General features: G+C 32.2%; 1 protein-coding gene across 1 annotated transcript; it reads right to left on the bottom strand.

Moving 5' to 3' along the window:
- Positions 1–748: 748 nt before the first annotated feature.
- On the bottom strand, positions 749–6,818 carry LOC111449714 (protein BREVIS RADIX-like). Its single transcript, XM_023089767.1, has 6 exons — positions 6,312–6,818; positions 4,660–4,798; positions 2,599–2,999; positions 2,292–2,421; positions 1,435–1,799; positions 749–1,165 (listed from the first exon to the last, which is right to left on the bottom strand). The coding sequence occupies exons 2-6, from the start codon at positions 4,771–4,773 to the stop codon at positions 1,087–1,089; spliced, it is 1,089 nt and encodes a 362-aa protein (XP_022945535.1). The 5' UTR covers positions 4,774–4,798; positions 6,312–6,818; the 3' UTR covers positions 749–1,086.
- Between the last annotated feature and the right edge of the window lie 11,527 nt (positions 6,819–18,345).

The raw sequence follows: 18,345 nt of genomic DNA, 5'->3' as shown, positions 1-18,345 counted from the left end.
TCTGAGGTCATGCCAATCTAATCAAACCACCAACCACCATGACTCTCAAGCCATCAAAGAGCGTGATATAATTAATTATATGCCCTCTCATAACAAAATGAAACGCATTATTATTCCTAATTGTCCACCGTTAATGATGTTCATATTTTTGGTCTTGCTTACCCAACAAGATTGTCATAAGCCCATCTTTTGTGTTAGAATGCTAATTGAAATCCTTTCTTTTACTTTCAAGATAAGTTTTAATTACGCTATTTGTATTTTAAATAATTTAAACTTTAATTTTAAATAATTTAAACCTTAAAATTTGGAGAGATTTTTTTTCTTCTATATAATGATTAAGATAAATATATTTTCAATCAAGAAGTCAAAGATTCAAATTACCATCATCGAACACTATGAACAGTCACAAAGTTCATAGTGTTGACAGTCACAACGTTCGTAAGACTTTACTTATCATATTACATTGTGGTTAACTCATTTTTTATGTTATGTCCGCGAATTCATAATACAATTTTTTTAGTCTAACACGTCATGATGGGTTTAGGGTTTGAGTTTATTACTTAATTTCAACCATATAGAAGGTTATGACTATTGTTGAAAATATAAATGACTTACAAAATGTTAAAATTTTCAAAGATAAATTTGCTAAAATGCTTATATATTGTAGAGTTTTATATCATTGATTAAAAAAAAAAATCAATGCTTACAAGCAAGCAACTGATACATTCAGCATGAGATAATCCAACTATGAAGAGCTTCACCAGGGAAAGCTCGTAAACTCCTTTTTGGATATTTATAACAGACAGCAACAAATGATAATAATAGATTGTATAACGAATATCTTGAAGAAAAGGGGAAAAAAAAGAAAGAAGATGGATGAAAATAAAAGAATTTGACTTTGAGAATTCTGATTGGAAAGATCAGAAATTTGGTTTTGTATCTATTTGGTGGTGCAAAAATCTCCATATATCCCAGCTGATGGCCTTTTGTGAATATTAAATTCTAAAGACAAAATTTTTGGAACATGAAGGTGCTCCTGAAACTTTCTTAATTTTAAACCTGTTGCTGCCATCATCAATAAAGTTATTATAGGTATTGAGCTTGGATTCTCTCCCTGTTCTGTTCCCACCATTGCTTTGCGTTCACCTCCCCGAACCTTTCACGGCTGTTCATATCGAATCAAAGAATATCAATGTTAAAATATCATCACTGGTCCAATAGGATCAAGCTCAATAATTGTATGAGCCGATTGTTATATTTATTTTTAGAGTACCCTCCATCTTACCTAAGTTTTCATCTCAAAAGAAATTTCAAGTACAATCTAATGCAGTCGTTTCTTGTCTTGTAATCTCTTTAATAAAGAGTACGAGTATATTTATCACAGAAAATCTATTAATATTACTATAGATGCAAGTAAATGCAGATGTTAATTACCTGAATCTGACACGACGAAGCTCTCTAGAGCCATCAACAAGCTGTCTGATTGTTATGTAGACTCCTGGTTCGTCTTCCTCGACCCATTCGGCCTCGATGTCACTTGCATTGCTAACGGAAATTGAAGGTTCGTCTCTAGAAGAGGTAGTTGTGCGTGAGACTTCCATAGATGACATGTCGCCTTTGGCGCCCCCGGTTGGATAGGCACTTGACCCTGCATAGTGGTGGCTGCTTCCATGATCAAAATGCTGGTCAGATGGAAAATAACCTTTACTTCCTGAAGGTTTGTGGTTTTTCAGTGCCCAATCTTTGTTCGCTGCAGTCATTGGGCTATCCCTTTCCATCTTTGAGTAAGAAGAATCCCTCTGAAGATTGGAAACATTTACTCAATATCAAAAAAATCTATCTCATGATTGTAAATATTTACTGAATATACTGAATTAAGTTATAAGAAACTTGTTTAGGAATTGGCATAACACAGATTTATTGCCATAAAATAACACTATCAGATGCGTTTCATTGATATATTTGCAGAATGAACTGAGATAATTTGAAATTTCATTTGTATTCTAAGCTGAAAATTTAGATTTGTTGTCAAGATTAAGACCTCTTGCACCATTATCTCCTATTCTGCTACCACATAACTTGTAGAGACCTAATAATTTATACAAGAAATGAAAGAATGAGCATTTCATTAATCATTTTTCTCTCATTCTTTCGTTGTTCCTTCAATAATAAATGGTGGAAAATATCAATCACGAACAAATTTACTAAATTCTAATCCTTGAAATATATACTCTTGCATCATTTCATTTTAATGGAAATAGAAGTCAAGAACAAAGGTTGTGAGGGCTCACCTCATCCTCAGTTCTTGGTGGCGTATGAAGAGCTTGTTGGTTGAATCTCTGGACATTATAGAGCTCCGTTATTCTGTCATAGTTTTCGCCCCACCATCGCTGAGCTTGCCATTTGTTAAACATTTCTCGACTTCAAAAGAAAAAAAGACCTTATGTTAGCTATGGTAGCAATGGTAAATACTAACAGAAATACCCCCAAGAGAAGTCTACATTTCTTAATGAAAAGTCTCCCTTTTTCTGAAATAAACAAGATATTAATTATAGAAACAAGAAACCGACAGCGTGGAGGATTTACTGTTCATCTTACTCGAAACGAATTCGTTTTAAATCATTGCCTCCATTGGGTAGGGACACAAAAGTAATGTGAACACCAGGCTCCACCTGTGCCATCCACTCTTTCGGCTCATCCTCATCCTCAAGCACCACATCACATGCTGATATGGTGGAATCGGCTCCAGGGGTCTGGTCTCCTCTGAACACCCCTTTAAATCTCGAGTCAGATCTCGTATGTGGGTGGCGATTGACAGGAGGGAAGTCCCAGGCAGGTGTTGAACTTGCACTTGCCCCTCCTATGTAGGGGTATGGAACCCCTTCTGAAGCAGTGTCAAAATCTGGGTAAGGTCTCTGTCCTTTCTTATAGCTACTGGAGCCTGTGCAGGGTTTGCACTGCCTATAAGCACCAGAGAATTTCAACGCCATGTCCTTAATCTGTAAAATTTAGCTATCCAAAGTCAGATCAAGGACAGCTTAAGCAGCGCTTAGTATCTTCTAAAGTACAATTAAATACTGAGATTATGAATAGAGAATCAAATTGAAAGGAAGGATGCAAAATTTAGGATGTTCTAAGGCAGTTATATGAATGTCCAAATTGAGCTGAAAATCCAAACATTAGTGGTCTTTCAGTCACCCAACACAGAATAATACGCTCTTTTTTTTTAAGCTATGAGAAAATATATCGTATTCAATGCATTTCACTATATTAATAATGGATTGAAGTGTGCAATCCAACCATTGTGAATCAAAAAAATACGCATGAAATTGACCAATTTTTCCTTGGTGAGAGACACATCCACGTTTCAATTATGTGGAGCATACAGAATGATGTTTCGGGAAAGTGGAATATACAACTTGGAGAATTATTTTGGAGGATATTTTCCTTCGATATTTAAGAATAGAAATAATATCACAAGAATCGAAATTCCTAAACAATCAATTAAAAAAAAAGGTCTCAGTTGTTAACATCTTATTGCTAATCAAGTGGTGGCTCATCCAGCAAAAGAAAGGGCTTGGTTAAGAAACAATACTTTTGAAAAACAGTGCGTCGACAAAAATTCAATGGTGGGTCACATTCAGGCGTTGATTGGCTGTCCTTCAAATGCGTCTTGTATATGAATATGTCAATGACCCCACCGCTACTCGATGCAAAATGTGCTGCCACTATTTCTTGTGCAAAAACAAATTTCCAAGGCAGGCTGGACCAGGCACCCCCTACTTAAACTAATCCTAAAATCGGTTCTATTATATAAACTATTATTTATAAGCAGTTTTAATTTCAACATAGCAACAGTAAGGTTGCATCGTCCAAATGTTTTACCTTCAAAAAAGAATTTTATCTAATCTTCAGAAAGTTATAGTAAAACTAGCGACCTTCGTTTAAAGTTATAGTGAAAAGAGCAACCCACTGTTTTGTTCACTCGAATAATTATAAGTAGGAAGTGGATCGGAAAGGCTACCCTGAAAATCAGATTATCATTTCATAATTCCCCGAGAGGAAAGCAAGCAAAACAATTCGTACTCGTTGGAAGGCTCGAGGTGGGGAATGGGGATCTTCTCCATATGGATATAGGACTAGTTTTACCATTTGGGAATAAAAACTATTAAGAAAAAGCCCAAAATTCTATATTTAATCGGCCATCGAGGGGCCAAGAAGAGCAGCAGGTCAGCAAAGTCAGATTTATGATACGAAGTGTCCCCAAAAAAACCACGTGGACTAGAAAGTTATGAGTAATCGGTACAAAATATTGGTAAGCTGTTAAAGAAACCACTCCTTTTAGATGACAAAACAAAAACAAAAACAAAAACAGAGTAGCCAGGAAGAGCTGAAGGACGAAGGATTAGAGCGCGTCGCACTCAAACACAAGCACAAGATCTTTCCTACCTAAAATTGATCTTAAAAAGATTTAAAAAGAAACAATAAACAAGAGGCACATTCATATTGGTGAAAAGATAGCATAGATGGTCCCCATTTATAGCAAGCCTAATTGGTATTATTAGTTTGTCTGTCCTCACAAGACGGAAAAGAAACTGAGAAAGCAAAGATGCAGCCGAAGCAACACAAAGAAAAAAGAGACAGAAGAGGATTAAGAACCTGCGTTGTCAGGCTTTTGACGGCTTCCTTTGTACTAGGCGTGCCACTCCCACGCGCAGCCCCATCCTCACCCTCGTCGTCTGTCTGTTTCGTACATGCTATGCATGTAAACATTTTGGTTCAACTTTGCTTTCTTACTCTGCACATCACAAACAAGTAGGTTCCACCTAGCGGTTTAGTGGATGCTATATTTATGAAAGAAAAAGGAAATCCCAAAAATTAAATTGCATAATCCAATAACTTTCGCTTTGTTTCTCTCTCTCTCTCTGTCTCTCTCTCACTCTTTCTCCCGTGTTTTGATTTGAAGAGAAGAAAACAAACGAGCCTTCTCTTTACCAACCACATTTCTATGAGAGATAGACATGTAATACTCGAATTATAAAGCACAAGAAGAGTTTCCAATTGTAGGGATTTCCATAATTTTAAAACGAACTTTCGTGAGGAAATCAATCGAAACAGAGCACTGATTTCCTTGTTCTTTCATAGCTTAGGTAGTCAAAGAAAGGGGCGAGTTGTTCTCTCATCTCCGCAACAGGTACGCGGCTAGATGGGAAAAAAGAAATTGAGGGAATCTGAAATAAATATAAATTCGTTCATCGATTGGCGGGAAACAAATGGGTCCTGGAGAAAGGAAAAGGAGATAAAAATAAAAAAAGGAAAAGGGCTGCTCGGGATCAGAGACGACGAGGAAAAGATCAGAGAAGGAACAAACAAGAGGGGGTATAGTCGATAATTGAAAGGAAAGTAAATGAGGGCACAGCTATTTGAAAGTGGTCGACTGAGAGAGACCGAGTGTGGTACGTGCTTTGCTTTACTATTACAAAGCCGAATAAAGAATCAAATATTTGTTAATGCCGAAGTTTCTGACAACTTATTGGTTCTTTCTCTTTTCCCTCTGGGCAATCGCATCACTCTTCCGTCTCCAAGACATCCAAAAAAGCGACCAAGAGAGAGAAATACGCATTAATTTATAACAGCAGAGATTCAGAAAGAACAAGAAAAATTAATCGGGTTCAGATTGAAAGCTGTGGGTGAGGCGACAGAGAAACAGTGAATATGGAGGATGGATAACACTGAGACATCGAAGAAGAAGCAGAAGAATGACGAATATATATATATATACTTTTCATCTACTTCATTGAATATTTAATATTCGAAAACGACTCATCGAAGCAAAAGCGAACTGTGATTTACGTACTTTGTCCATTTAGGCCTTCACCTCTTCGACGCCCTAATTAAGTTATCTTTTACAGACTTTTCGCTGCTGTTCTTTATTTCTCTACTTCAGGGACTAATCTAATTTCTTCACCTTCAGCAAGAAAAACGAAATCAGATTGACAACCTAAGTGATAAGGCTACAGGAATCAACGGCTCCGAGACGGAACCAATCAAACGATTCAAAAATGTTAAACACTTCTGAGTACTGAAATGGCGTTCGGTGAATCTATACTGAAAGAACATTACAGAGGATAGATTGAGAACCATTTGAAATCGCTTTGGATCGTTCAAAACAGGACACGAAAGGAAAAACGACCAGAAGAAAAAGAAGAACTATAGAAGAAGATTCTCTGAGAAAGTAATGCTCTGTTTGCTTGCATAGAAAGACGATCAAATTGAAGAAAACGGAAAAGTAAAAGCAACAAGAATCTTACCTCGCTCGAAGGCTCCTTAGAAGCTTATCCACCAAAATCAAACTGAAATCAACCGCAATGTTAGGTCGCCAAGAAAATCTCCACCTCCAAAAAACGAATTCCAACTTCCTCTCTCTCAAAATTTTCCGTTTCAAGCAATCCTCGCTTTTATCACTCCCTCGCTGCAATGGCAACCAACAGCAACAGCAATCAAAATCCCTAAAATATCGCCAATCAGAGCATCTTCGTGCTAAATTTCTGCTGTTACACTGACGAACAAAACATTCCCTCACTCCACTCCTGATTCTCTGCCAAAATCTCCAAACAAACAACAGAATCAAAATGCAATTAAAAACCCGAAACAAACCCTCGCCCGGTAAAATCGCCGCCGTCCACCGGCGGCGAACAGCAAGGTCCAAATCCAAACAAAAAAAAGTTGTTCAGGAAGGGAAAGTTTGGGATATTATAGTTCCGGGTTTTACGTTAAGAGAGCCAAAAATCGGAATAAAAATTATACAGACTATCAAGAACTTAAATTCGCGAGCCACCTATTTATATAAAGAATCAGCGTTAACGGCGTCAGAATTTCAGCCGTTAACTAACGAAAAATGTCTTTCTTGTGTATGGAAAGAAAGGGGAAATTGTTAACAGTGGATTGACGTTTTGGTCATTACCGTGGAGGACAGCCTGGGCCCACATGTCTCGGTGACGTATTGGTGAGGAGGAGGATCTCAAACGTCCATCAGAAGTAGGGTACGTGGCAAGTTTTGATTGGATAATATTCTATTACGAAATGATCAACGGTGAGATTTGTTTAATGTAAAAACTGACGTGATACTAAAATTCTGAATTAAATATTATTAAATTTATTATTTAACTAAATTATTCATTGAGACAAAATTTCAATTGTGAAAAAAAAAATATAAAAATTTCAGAAAAATAGAGATTGAAATAAGGATACGGTTTATCCGTCCCCGCTCTATTATAGACATCATTAACCATCATAAAATATTTTAATTCAACCCGTCATTTATTCTTTCATGAAATTATAAACGTTTTTAATTTTAACATATTTGAATTAAAAAAATATTCATTATATATTTCTAAACTAAAAATGAAAAAAATAATTAATAATAGGTATTTATATAGAAATAATAATTATTATTGTTATTTTAGAAAGGTGTTTTTTAATTCGAACTATTATTAGATAGCAGATAAAACATTTATTACATTATTTAATTTCACTTAATATACTATTTTATACTGAAAATACAATAAATTTTCTAATTTCAAAATAAAACTCTAGTTTATAATAGAATTACGACGTTTCCTAGCAATGTTATTTAAGAATATTCTTTTTTTTTATTTAAACACGTTTCAAAGAATAATTAGCTTTTTACCATAGTAAAATTTTTAAATATTTACCTTGTAATCGAAGATATAATATTTAACTAATTTAAATATATTCTAAATTATTGATATTAATTTTGTTAAATTATTGTATTTTATTATTGGGCATATTAATGTTTTTCCAAAAATAAATTGAAAAACACAGACAAGGGGACAAAAATATTTAGATTTTATTTAGTTATAAATGATTTGAAATTATAAAAGAAAATTGATTGAGGATTCTATTTTGAATTTTAGTTAACATTTCACCCAACAAACAAACAATAAGGGTATGTTGTCTCCATATAAAGAGAAAATAATTAATTTTAAATGCTTTTGATAAATTTTATACTAAAATTTTAATTAATTTATTTATTCAATTTAATTTTCATCCAACGGTTTAAAAACTTTTCATTTATATCCCAAAATTATCTAATTTAATTAAAAAAATCAAAATATCTCTCAGTCGAACGAGGGTGAGATTAACCCAAGAATCTTTGAAATAATAATTGTGGTTTTATTTATTTAGTTATGCTTGATTTGACGTGACGTGACAGTAAGTGACACAAACAAATAAGCGATTCCGGGGCAGTTAAATTTCAACGGTATTCAATCTTCATATTTCATCCGACATTTTGACTTCTAATGAACCTACCCGTCATGTTACATTAACATTTAAGCCACGATATTAATGATAAGATTAAAATTATAACATTTTTCATTAAAAAAAATTACACTAATACAACTTGAGCTTACACTTTAGACTGTGAATTTTTAAATTTACGTCTATTAGTTTTATATTTATTAGAATGTTAAATTTATAATATAATATAGATAAAAGACAAAATTAGAAAATATTTAAAAAGCTTTGTACAAATTAATAGATTTCTTTAAATTGTTATTGGACAGTCACGTAAGTAAGCAAACATACTACTGGTGGGGACCACTGGAAGGTATAATCCAATCAGATTGCACGGGTGAGGGACTTTGATGCGCTGCAGGTGAGGATATTACCCAAAAAATAAAAAAATAAAATAAAAAAACAATAAATCAAAATTGGAATTGCAAGAAGATCTTTGAAAGCTTCTGTCAAAGCTAATCGCAAAAAGATTCTAATAAACAAAAGCCCTTTACCTCTGAGGTGTGTTTGTCTCATTCTACTATAAATTTCGTTAACCATTTTTATTTTTAAAATAATAATTATTTTTATTTTTATTTTTTATAATTTTTTTTTGTTGGCGATCCTCCAAATATCCCCTTTTTATTTTATTTTATTTTTTAAAAAAGGAATAATTTGAATATTTGTCTTTAATTTGAATAATCACTTTGTTTTTTTTTTCTTTTTCTTTCCTTTTTAATTTTAATTACATGTCATAGATCTTGACATGTCGCATGTCGCATGTCCATACATTAATTTGTCTCACGTGATGGATATTTAGAGAAAGAATTTACCCACAAAAAAAAAAGGAACGTCGATAGTCAATCAATAAATTATCGAGAAATTCCCATTTTTCCTTTTCGTTTTCAATAAATAATATTTTAGTTTCTAGAGGAAAAAAACCCGATACTGCACTTGCCAATTTAACCTCTAATAGGTAAAACGACGTAAAAATTGTGGTTAAACACATATATACTCTCTCGATTTACGGTGAAATATTAAAAAAGAAAAAGTCCCGTCAAACCCAATTATTTAACATATGGGTCATATGCATGTGTATTTCTTTTATAAAAAACGGCTTTTTCTTCGGTCAATAAACTTAGGAGTTTAGAATTGAACGTTTTATTGACTTTATGATAAATAACTAACGGTATCAAATGTGTTAATATTATTATTAAAACGTGTTAAAAATTTAACGTGCGAAAATAATTTGAAGTATAGAGACTAAATTGGTAACGGAATTTGGATTTGAATAAGAACATATGGAAGACAAAGTGAGAGTGAATGTTCCCTTCAAATGGGTCTGTGGAGGCTGCTGAAATTGGTACGTTTGGGGCAGAAATGGGGCACCTGAGTACCGGCTATGACCGGTGACAACTCCTTCGAGAGACTGTTTCTCTACGACATACAACACCTTTGGTCCACCCACACGTTACTGGCTGTTGTCGGTTGTCAGTCAGCATTCAAGATTTGGCTTATTCTTTGTGCTTTGTTAGCTTGGCAGTATGGCCATTCCCCAACCCCATGCAATCTTTTTGTTTTTTTGTTTTTTTTTTCTTTTCCTTTAATTATTTAATTTTTGTTTTTATTGTTATTATTATTATTATGAATTTGACTCTTTTAACTTTTATTTTCGGTGAAAAAATCTTTTGAATCGAGTATATTACAGTATATCTTCGTGAACGTAAAATCGATAATTATTTTTATTTTTGTTATTATTTTTTATTAATTATTTAAAAAATTGATAGTCGAGCTTGAAGTTGAACGTGTGGTATGACGTTGACTTCTATTTGAGCTACATTGATGAGACATGATAATCACTGATTCATCGAAACAGTGGTGAGCCCAAGATGTCGATGTGAAAGTTCAAATTTCCAACCCTTATTTGTCGAGAGTATCTGTGAGATCCCACGTAGGTTAGAGAGGAGAACGAAACATTCTTTACAAGGGTATGGAAATCTCTCCCTAACAAACTCGTTTTACAAACCTTGAGGGAAAGCCCAAAGAAGACAATATCTATTAGTAGTGGGCTTTGAGCTGTTACAAATAGTATTAGAATTAGACATCGAGTGATGTGCCAACAAGGAGGTTGAGCCCTGAAAGGGGTGGACACGAGGAGATGTGCCAACAACGACGCTAGGCCCTGAAGAGGGGTGGATTGTGAGATCCCCACGTTGGTTGGTAAACATTCTTTACAACGGTGTGCAAACCTCTCCCTAGCAGACACGTTATAAAAACCTTAACGGAAAGCCCAAAAAAGACAATATTTGCTAGCAGTGAGCTTGAGGTATCTTTTTAGTACGATCGGTTATGCAATTACTCGTTAGTTGTTTATTAGATCTTCCACGTTTTAGTCAGTGATAAAACGTCTTAACTAACTCAGCTATGTTCGGTTCGACATGAGTTTAAATGGGTCGTCATGAACTTAAGTCCTGTACTACACGAGTAAAGATAGAGATAAACAGTTGTGTCGTGAAATTGGTTGATAGATACTCGTAGGTATTATAAGAAAGACCCGACCATACTTTTCTTTTAAAACAAAAACAAAACAAGGAGACACATTGTTGTCTTTCATTTGGCTTTATTCCATCCCTCAAAACCTCTCTTTAAGCAAAGAATGCTTGGAATAGAGGGACAACAAAACCAAACACATCCCACCACACAAACACTTCTTCTTTCGCTCGCTTTCCTCACCTGCGGGTAATTTTATTATTAAATATGAGAATGCCACGTGGCGGCAAGTGAAGAAGGGAGGCACCAACTTTTGGTAAAGTGACGGGTGACACAAGATCTTGTTAGGCAAGAAAAGCATAGTCAAGGTCTAAAACGTCATTTCATCCCATTTTCCCCTCGATCCCATCACTCGTGAATTCTAAAAGCCTTGCAAACATTCAAATTTTACTTCTTTTTGTTTTTTTTAATTTAATTCTTAAACTTTTCATCTTCTTTCTTTTCCCTTCCCTTTTTTTAGGTCCATTCTTCGTTTTCCTTTTGCCGGTTACGAGTTTCACAGTTTTAAAACGCGTCTATTATAAAGAGGGTCTAGCCCTATTCGGACCAGTGTCTCGCACCGTCCAGTGACTGACTCTAATACCATTTGTAACCGCTCAAGCCCACTGTTAATAGATATTGTCCGCTTTAGCCCGTTACGTATCGTCGTCAGCCTCACGATTTTAAAACGGGTTTGATAGGGAGAGATTTTCACACTCTTAAAAGAAATGGTCCGTTCCCCTCTCGAACCAACGTGGGATCTCACAATACAAAATTCGAGGATACCACCATACATAGAATTATTTAAAGCCAAGTAAAATCAACTTTAAAAGGTTTTATAATCGAGTTACCACCGAAAAAGAAGGTGCATTTTGTTGGTACAGAAAGTAACAATGGATTCTTCTAAGCATGATCGCACTTGTTGGGATGTAATCTCAGTTCATTCATGTACCTCTTATCTATTTACTCGAAGGTCGTAAGTTTAATCTTAACCCTAACGTTCTGAGAATGAATTGATTTGAACAGGTTAAAGGGAGCTCGGTTTTCTTTGTACGAGACAAACAGGGTCGTGAATGAATTGAGGGTCGGGTCGGGTGAATGGAAGACGAGCGAGTAAAAGAAGGGAATATATGTGGGAATGATAGGGAGAAAAGAAAGAAAAGAAAGGGAAAAGAAAAGGAAGAGATTAGAGACTAACTTTTAAATGTTATGAATATAATGTTTGATGGAAGTTTGAAAAGTGATTATAAAGATATTTAGATTAACCTCTTCTTTCTCTCTCTTATTTCTCTCTCTTCTTTCTCTCTCTAAATCTAATTCCATACTTCTTTCCCTATTTCCAATGTTTGATTTGATTGCTTTTTATTTATTTATTTATTTATTATTATTATTATTATTATTATTCTTTTACCTTTTTTTTTTCTTTTCTTTTCTTTTTTTCTTCTCTAAAAAATTTCAAATTTTAAATAAAACTCTTCATAAAATATTATTATTAGCCAAATATGTCTATTTTAATATTAAATTTTTTATATTTTTTTTAATCTTAAATTTAACTTTGACTATATATATATATATATATATATGTTTTTTTTTACTACAACCACCAAATTTGTAATTTATTACAGAGATTTTCTCGTAAAATAAAATATTGAAAAATTATGCTCGAAATGAATCATAAAAATTATCAACCAAATTTGGAGTTGGAAAATTTTTATTATAAAATTTACACGTTTTTAAAAATGAAGATTTTATTTGATAACTATCGCTATCAGTCTCGTGATTTTAAAGCGCATATGTTAAAGAGAGATTTTCACGAGCAAAAATAATTTCTATGAAAAATAAATAAATAAAAAGTAAAGATGGGTAAATTTTTGGGCGGTAAAAATGAGTTTTAATCATTATATAATGTTTATTATAGATATTATATAATATTCAAAATTGAAATTCTAGAGAATATATTTAAAACATAATTTATTTTGAATTGAAAATAAAAATAAGCCAAAATGGAACTTTAGAAAAAAAAAAAAAAAGATATTTGTTTACATTTGATAGTTACAGGCACAACCATATCTTATAGTTAGTTGTATATAAAGAATATCCACTTTTATCATTTTAAAAAAAAAAAAATTCTCAATTTTGATTTGATTTTTTTTTTATTTCTTCCCACTAATACTACAAATCTTTTTCATTAATTATTATTTGACTTGATTTTTTAAAATTATTATTGGTAATAATCCCATTATTTCAATTTTTTTATTTTCTTTTATTCATTTTTTGTTTATAAAATATTTTATAAATCTTTAATAAAATATAATGCTAAGCTTTTTTTTGTCAACTTAAGTCAAGTCGTAACTCGGACTTTAATTTTTTCGAGCAGCTTATGAGAACCCGTGCCGTTTTTTTAAGTGTGCAGTGGTCGTTATAAGTAATTCTATGCTATAATGAATCGAGCTGTGTAATAGTTTGGCATTAAATTTCTTTACTTTCTCCTCTGTGATTTTCTCACAATGGAGAAAAAAACGTTACACTGTATTGAAATACTATTAAAAATCTATGTTTAAATCATCGAGTATCATCTAAATATTTACAAAATTTTTTATTTAATTTCGTGTATTTTTCATGATCTAGATCGTGTAGATTGAATGATGCTCGTAACCTAAACACACGCTTCAACATATGCTATAATTAAATTAAAATTTTAGGGTAATGTAATGTTACATTTCATAATTATCATATTAATAATAAATATTATAAAGTTTAAGTGAATTTGTTTATTTTTATTTGTCACTAGCTTGATTTGACTTATAAATAAAGTTTTATTTTTTTATTTGGCATTGGTTTTTGAAATGACTTGTTATAGCTTCTCACTTGTCAAGATTTTGTTTTTTTGTTGTCTCTTTTAATTGTTTTATTTGTTGTGTTGGTCTTATATTTTTTTTATTTGTCATATTTAATGATTTTTATTACTATTATTGTCATTAATTTTTTATTTCAAATTAAAAAATTGTATTAGTTAAAGTATATTATATATTCTACGTGTCTGTCAGTTTTTTTTTTGTTTGCTAATCGTGGAAGAGTATAGAGAATGATAATTAGTGTTTTATATGTTAAGTAGAGATATCCATGAGGTGGAGCGGGGTTGGGAAAGCCTTCTCCGTCACTATTTCTCTCCCCTATTTTTTTTCTTTTTTTTTTTGAGGATCGGGCACGGATATTGAGTATTTTTTTAGTTTATTATTTTTTCTATAAAAAAAAACTATATATATATATATTGGAGGTCTTACGGGTTAAATAGACATATCTACTTCGAAATTATGTTTAGATTGGCATAGTCTCTAATTTTTCACATTATCTTATATTTATCAATCAATTAATTTTCACGTCATATTTTACAGTTGCAACAATACCGATAACTTATGAGTCGAGGGATTAATGTTTATATTCCGACTAAAAGTCCAAAAAATTATAATTTAAATTTAAAAAACACGAAGTAAAAATTTTTAAAATTTTAAAACTATATAGATATAACAAAAATACAAAAACTAAATTTATAATTTTACATTTATTTATTTTTCATTTTCTTTTTCCATAGAAAGCCTTTTGTTGTTGCAAAATTTACCATAATTTTGACGTAATTATAGGTGCAAGGAGAAATTTTGTAAAAATATATTTGTTTATAATAAAGTTCATAAATTGATAATTTGAATATGAAAGTAATTATATAATTTAAATTTAAAATAAAAATAAATAAATAAAAATAAATAAATGTTATGTTCCCGTTATATAAAAAGAAGAGAACAGAATGACTTGTGAACAGAGGTGCGTGGGATATGCAAAGCTTTAAACACTCATCCGTACACTTAAAAAGAAAATAAATTAATTAATAAATTTATTCCAGAAATTAGAAAACCATTCGCCTGTGGCCCATTAAGCAAAAGGCAAAACGATCCACCAACTTGGACTTATAATTATCATTCAAATAATAATATTAAAACTAAATAAATACGAATAAATTAAAATATTGGTTTTCAGAAAATGGTTTTTTTAAGGTTTAGAAGTTTCTATTTAATAATATTTTTTTTAATGGATAAATCGGTATTAAAAAATCAATACCAATTTGAGCATGAATGAATGATTATTAGGAATCACGACTCTCTACAATGATATATGATATTGTCCACTTTGAGCATAGGCTCTCATGACTTTATTTATAAACTCATGATTATTCCGTAAATTAGCTAACGTGGGACTCACTTCCAACAATCCTCCCCTCGAACAAAATACACTATAAGTCTCCTCTAAGGCTTATGGAGCTCTCGAACAGCCTCCCCTTAATCGAGGCTCGACTCCTTTCTTTGTTGCTTTCGAACAAAGTACACCCTTTGTTCGATATTGAAGTTTGAGGAAGCTGTCAAAAGCCCGAAATGAGTATGGAAAAGTTGATAAGTGTAAAGCAATATTGGTTGTAAAAGGCTACACACAAGCATGAAATTGATGATACAAAAGTGTACACCCCTGTGCCATAATGAATACTATGAGAATGTATTTCTTTACTTATAAACCCATGATCATTCCCTAAATTAGTCAATGTGGGACTCATTCCCAACATTCACTACTTTCTAGAGGTTGTTGGGTTGAAACCTCGATTCCAAATTTTATGTAAAAAAAAAAAAAAAAAAAAACTCGTGTATTGGTGTATATACGAGCATTGTCTATCTATCAATTAGATAATATCAAATTATTGTTTATACGTTCAATACAACCATGAACGAGGGATAATTTTTTTTTAGAGTAATCTTGTTTGTGAGGCCAAAAATATACTTTTTATTATTTTAAATCGACTTATTCAAAAAGAAAATATGTCAATATATATATATATATATATATATATTAACTCAATTCTCAACCCTTCTTCTATGGCATAGCTTCATTCAACCTCGTTTGAATTTATTAAAAGGGTCATCCAACCTGTTGAATGCGATTGAATTACTGTAAAATTCAACAATTTGAGAGTAAAATTTAATTTACTGTTGAGTTCTAATACAAAATGGAGTAAACGCAATTAAATAAGAAAAAAAAAAGTGAAAATAATGTTAGGGTAAATTGGTAGTTTTAACCGAGGGGTAAATTTAAAGATGAGAAGAAGAGAGAGAATGAAATGGAAAGGAAGCGTATGATGTGTAGAATGATTTAGAAGTCAGGATTGCACGATGATCCAGCCTAACTTTTGGGCCCACTTTCCATCCCATCACCCCAAACTAAATCCATTTTGTTTTTACTTTCAAACTCCATTAAATTACAAGTTTTACCCTCCACGTCTTCACCCTATTTTAATAAAATACTTATAAAAGTAATTATTTTGTGACGTTCGAGTAGAAAAGAGGTAGATGAGTGAAGTAACTGTAAGTAATTCGTGTTGGATGATGAAAGTCACACATCGACTAATTTAGGGAATGATCATGAATTTATAATAAAAAAAATACTCTCTCTCTCTTGGTATGAGAGCTTTTAGGAAAAACCCAAAGTAAAGTCATGAGAGCTTATATTCAAAATGGACAATGTCATAGTGGAGAGTCTTATGGCCTTTTGGAGGAGAGCTTATACTCAAAGTGGACAAGGACAATATCATACCATTGTTGAGAGTCGTTCATCTAACAATTGCAAATTTATTTTTGATAACGGAAGTAAGAATTTTCTAGTTAAATTGTAATAATTTAGTTTCAATTTTATAATGATTTAGTTGATGTGCTATTACATTAACCAAATAGATAAATTATTGAGGATTCTATGGTTATTAAGTCTAAATTATCAAATAATAAAAATTTAATATTTAATTTAGATGGTTTTTACATACAACTAAATTATTACAAATTTAAAGAAAATTGTATCAATTAAAAGAATGACATTTTACATTGAAAATTATAGAATTCAATTTTTTTTTTTTGAATTAGAAATCCATTTCACTTTTGTATATTTTCAATAATTTTGTTACTAAAGGTTCACAATATAGCAAGTAGATAACGGCGAGCAAATTAATTTTTCAATTTACAAATCATGATGGAAATATGGTTAAAATTTTGATGTTGATAATTAAAAAAATACATAAAAACTATATAAATTTGTGAAATTATTTTAAAATAAGATGGAGTAAAATACATGTTTTATGTCTCGTAATGGAGTTTAATTTCTAATTAAGATTTAAATTTAACTTTTATTTGAATTTTAAAGTTTAAAAGTTGCTTGTTCATTAAGTTTGAAAATTGATTTTTATATACATATCAATTTAATTTAATTTAATTTTTATTTGGACCATGGTTTCAAAAATAATCTGTCTAGTTCCCAAAGTTTGAATTTGATTTTTCCAAGTCAAATTTCCATGATCAAATGTGTTTAAAAAAAAAAAAAAAAATCTCAAAGCTTAAGCTCAAAATTCTATTAATAATCAAAATTGTATTTTACCTAATAAAATTCTCTCTCAAAATATTTCTAACTATTTTCTTGTTTTACTCGAGGATTATCAAATAGGACACCATCTTAGGATTCATTAGTCTACCGATCTTTAAATTTTATATCTAAAAAATCTCTCTTCTATGTGACGGGTTGTAACAACCCAAGTCCCACCGCTAGCAGATATTGTCCTATTTGGACTTTTTCTTATAGGCTTCCCCTCAAGACTTTAAAACGCGTCTGCTAAGGGAAGGTTTCCCCACCCTTATAAAGGGTGTTTGTTCTCCTCCCCAACCAACGTGGGACATTACAATCTATGTGACGGATTGTAACGATCTAGGCTCACTGCTACTAGATATTATCCTATTTGGACTTTTCCTTACGAGCTTCCTCTCAGGGCTTTAAAACGCGTCTGCTAGGACGCACAACCTTATAAAGGGTGGTTTGTTCTCCTCCACAACAAATGTGGGTCATCACAATCTCACCCCCCTTCGAGGCCCAGTGTCCTCACTGGCCCTTGTTCCTTTCTCTAATCGATGTGGGACCCCCGTTAAATCCATCTCCTTTGGGACCCAGTGTCCTTACTGGCACACCACCTCGTGTCTACCCCCTTCGGGGAACAGCGAGAAGATTGACACACTGTCCAGTGTCTGGCTCTGATACCATTTATAACAACTCATTCTCACCGCTAGCAGATATTGTCCTCTTTGAGCTTTCCTTTACGGGCTTCCCCTCAAAGTTTTAAAACGCGTCTGCTAGGGGAAAGTTTCCACACCCTTATAAAGGGTGGTTTGTTCTCCTCCCCAGCCAATGTGAGACATCACACGAGTATAAAGATTTATGACCCTAAAATGGAAAGATCAAGTTTCTATTAAGAACTATAACAAATCCTTAAGCTTTTTTTTCTTTTATTAAAAGAAAGTTCGATGAGCTAGATGAGAGTCCTCTTAAACATAAAATTTTCAGTTTATATAGTTTTTATAGTTCAAAAAGCTATTAAACATAAAATCACAAACCTATCGGCCGTTGGACTCTCGAAACGTTAAAAGTCGAAGAACCAAACTTGTAATC

This window comes from Cucurbita moschata, unplaced genomic scaffold (genome assembly GCF_002738365.1).
Source record: "Cucurbita moschata cultivar Rifu unplaced genomic scaffold, Cmos_1.0 Cmo_Scf00001, whole genome shotgun sequence".
Classification (NCBI taxonomy): Eukaryota; Viridiplantae; Streptophyta; class Magnoliopsida; order Cucurbitales; family Cucurbitaceae; genus Cucurbita; species Cucurbita moschata.
This window is presented reverse-complemented; position numbering and strand designations above follow the sequence as displayed.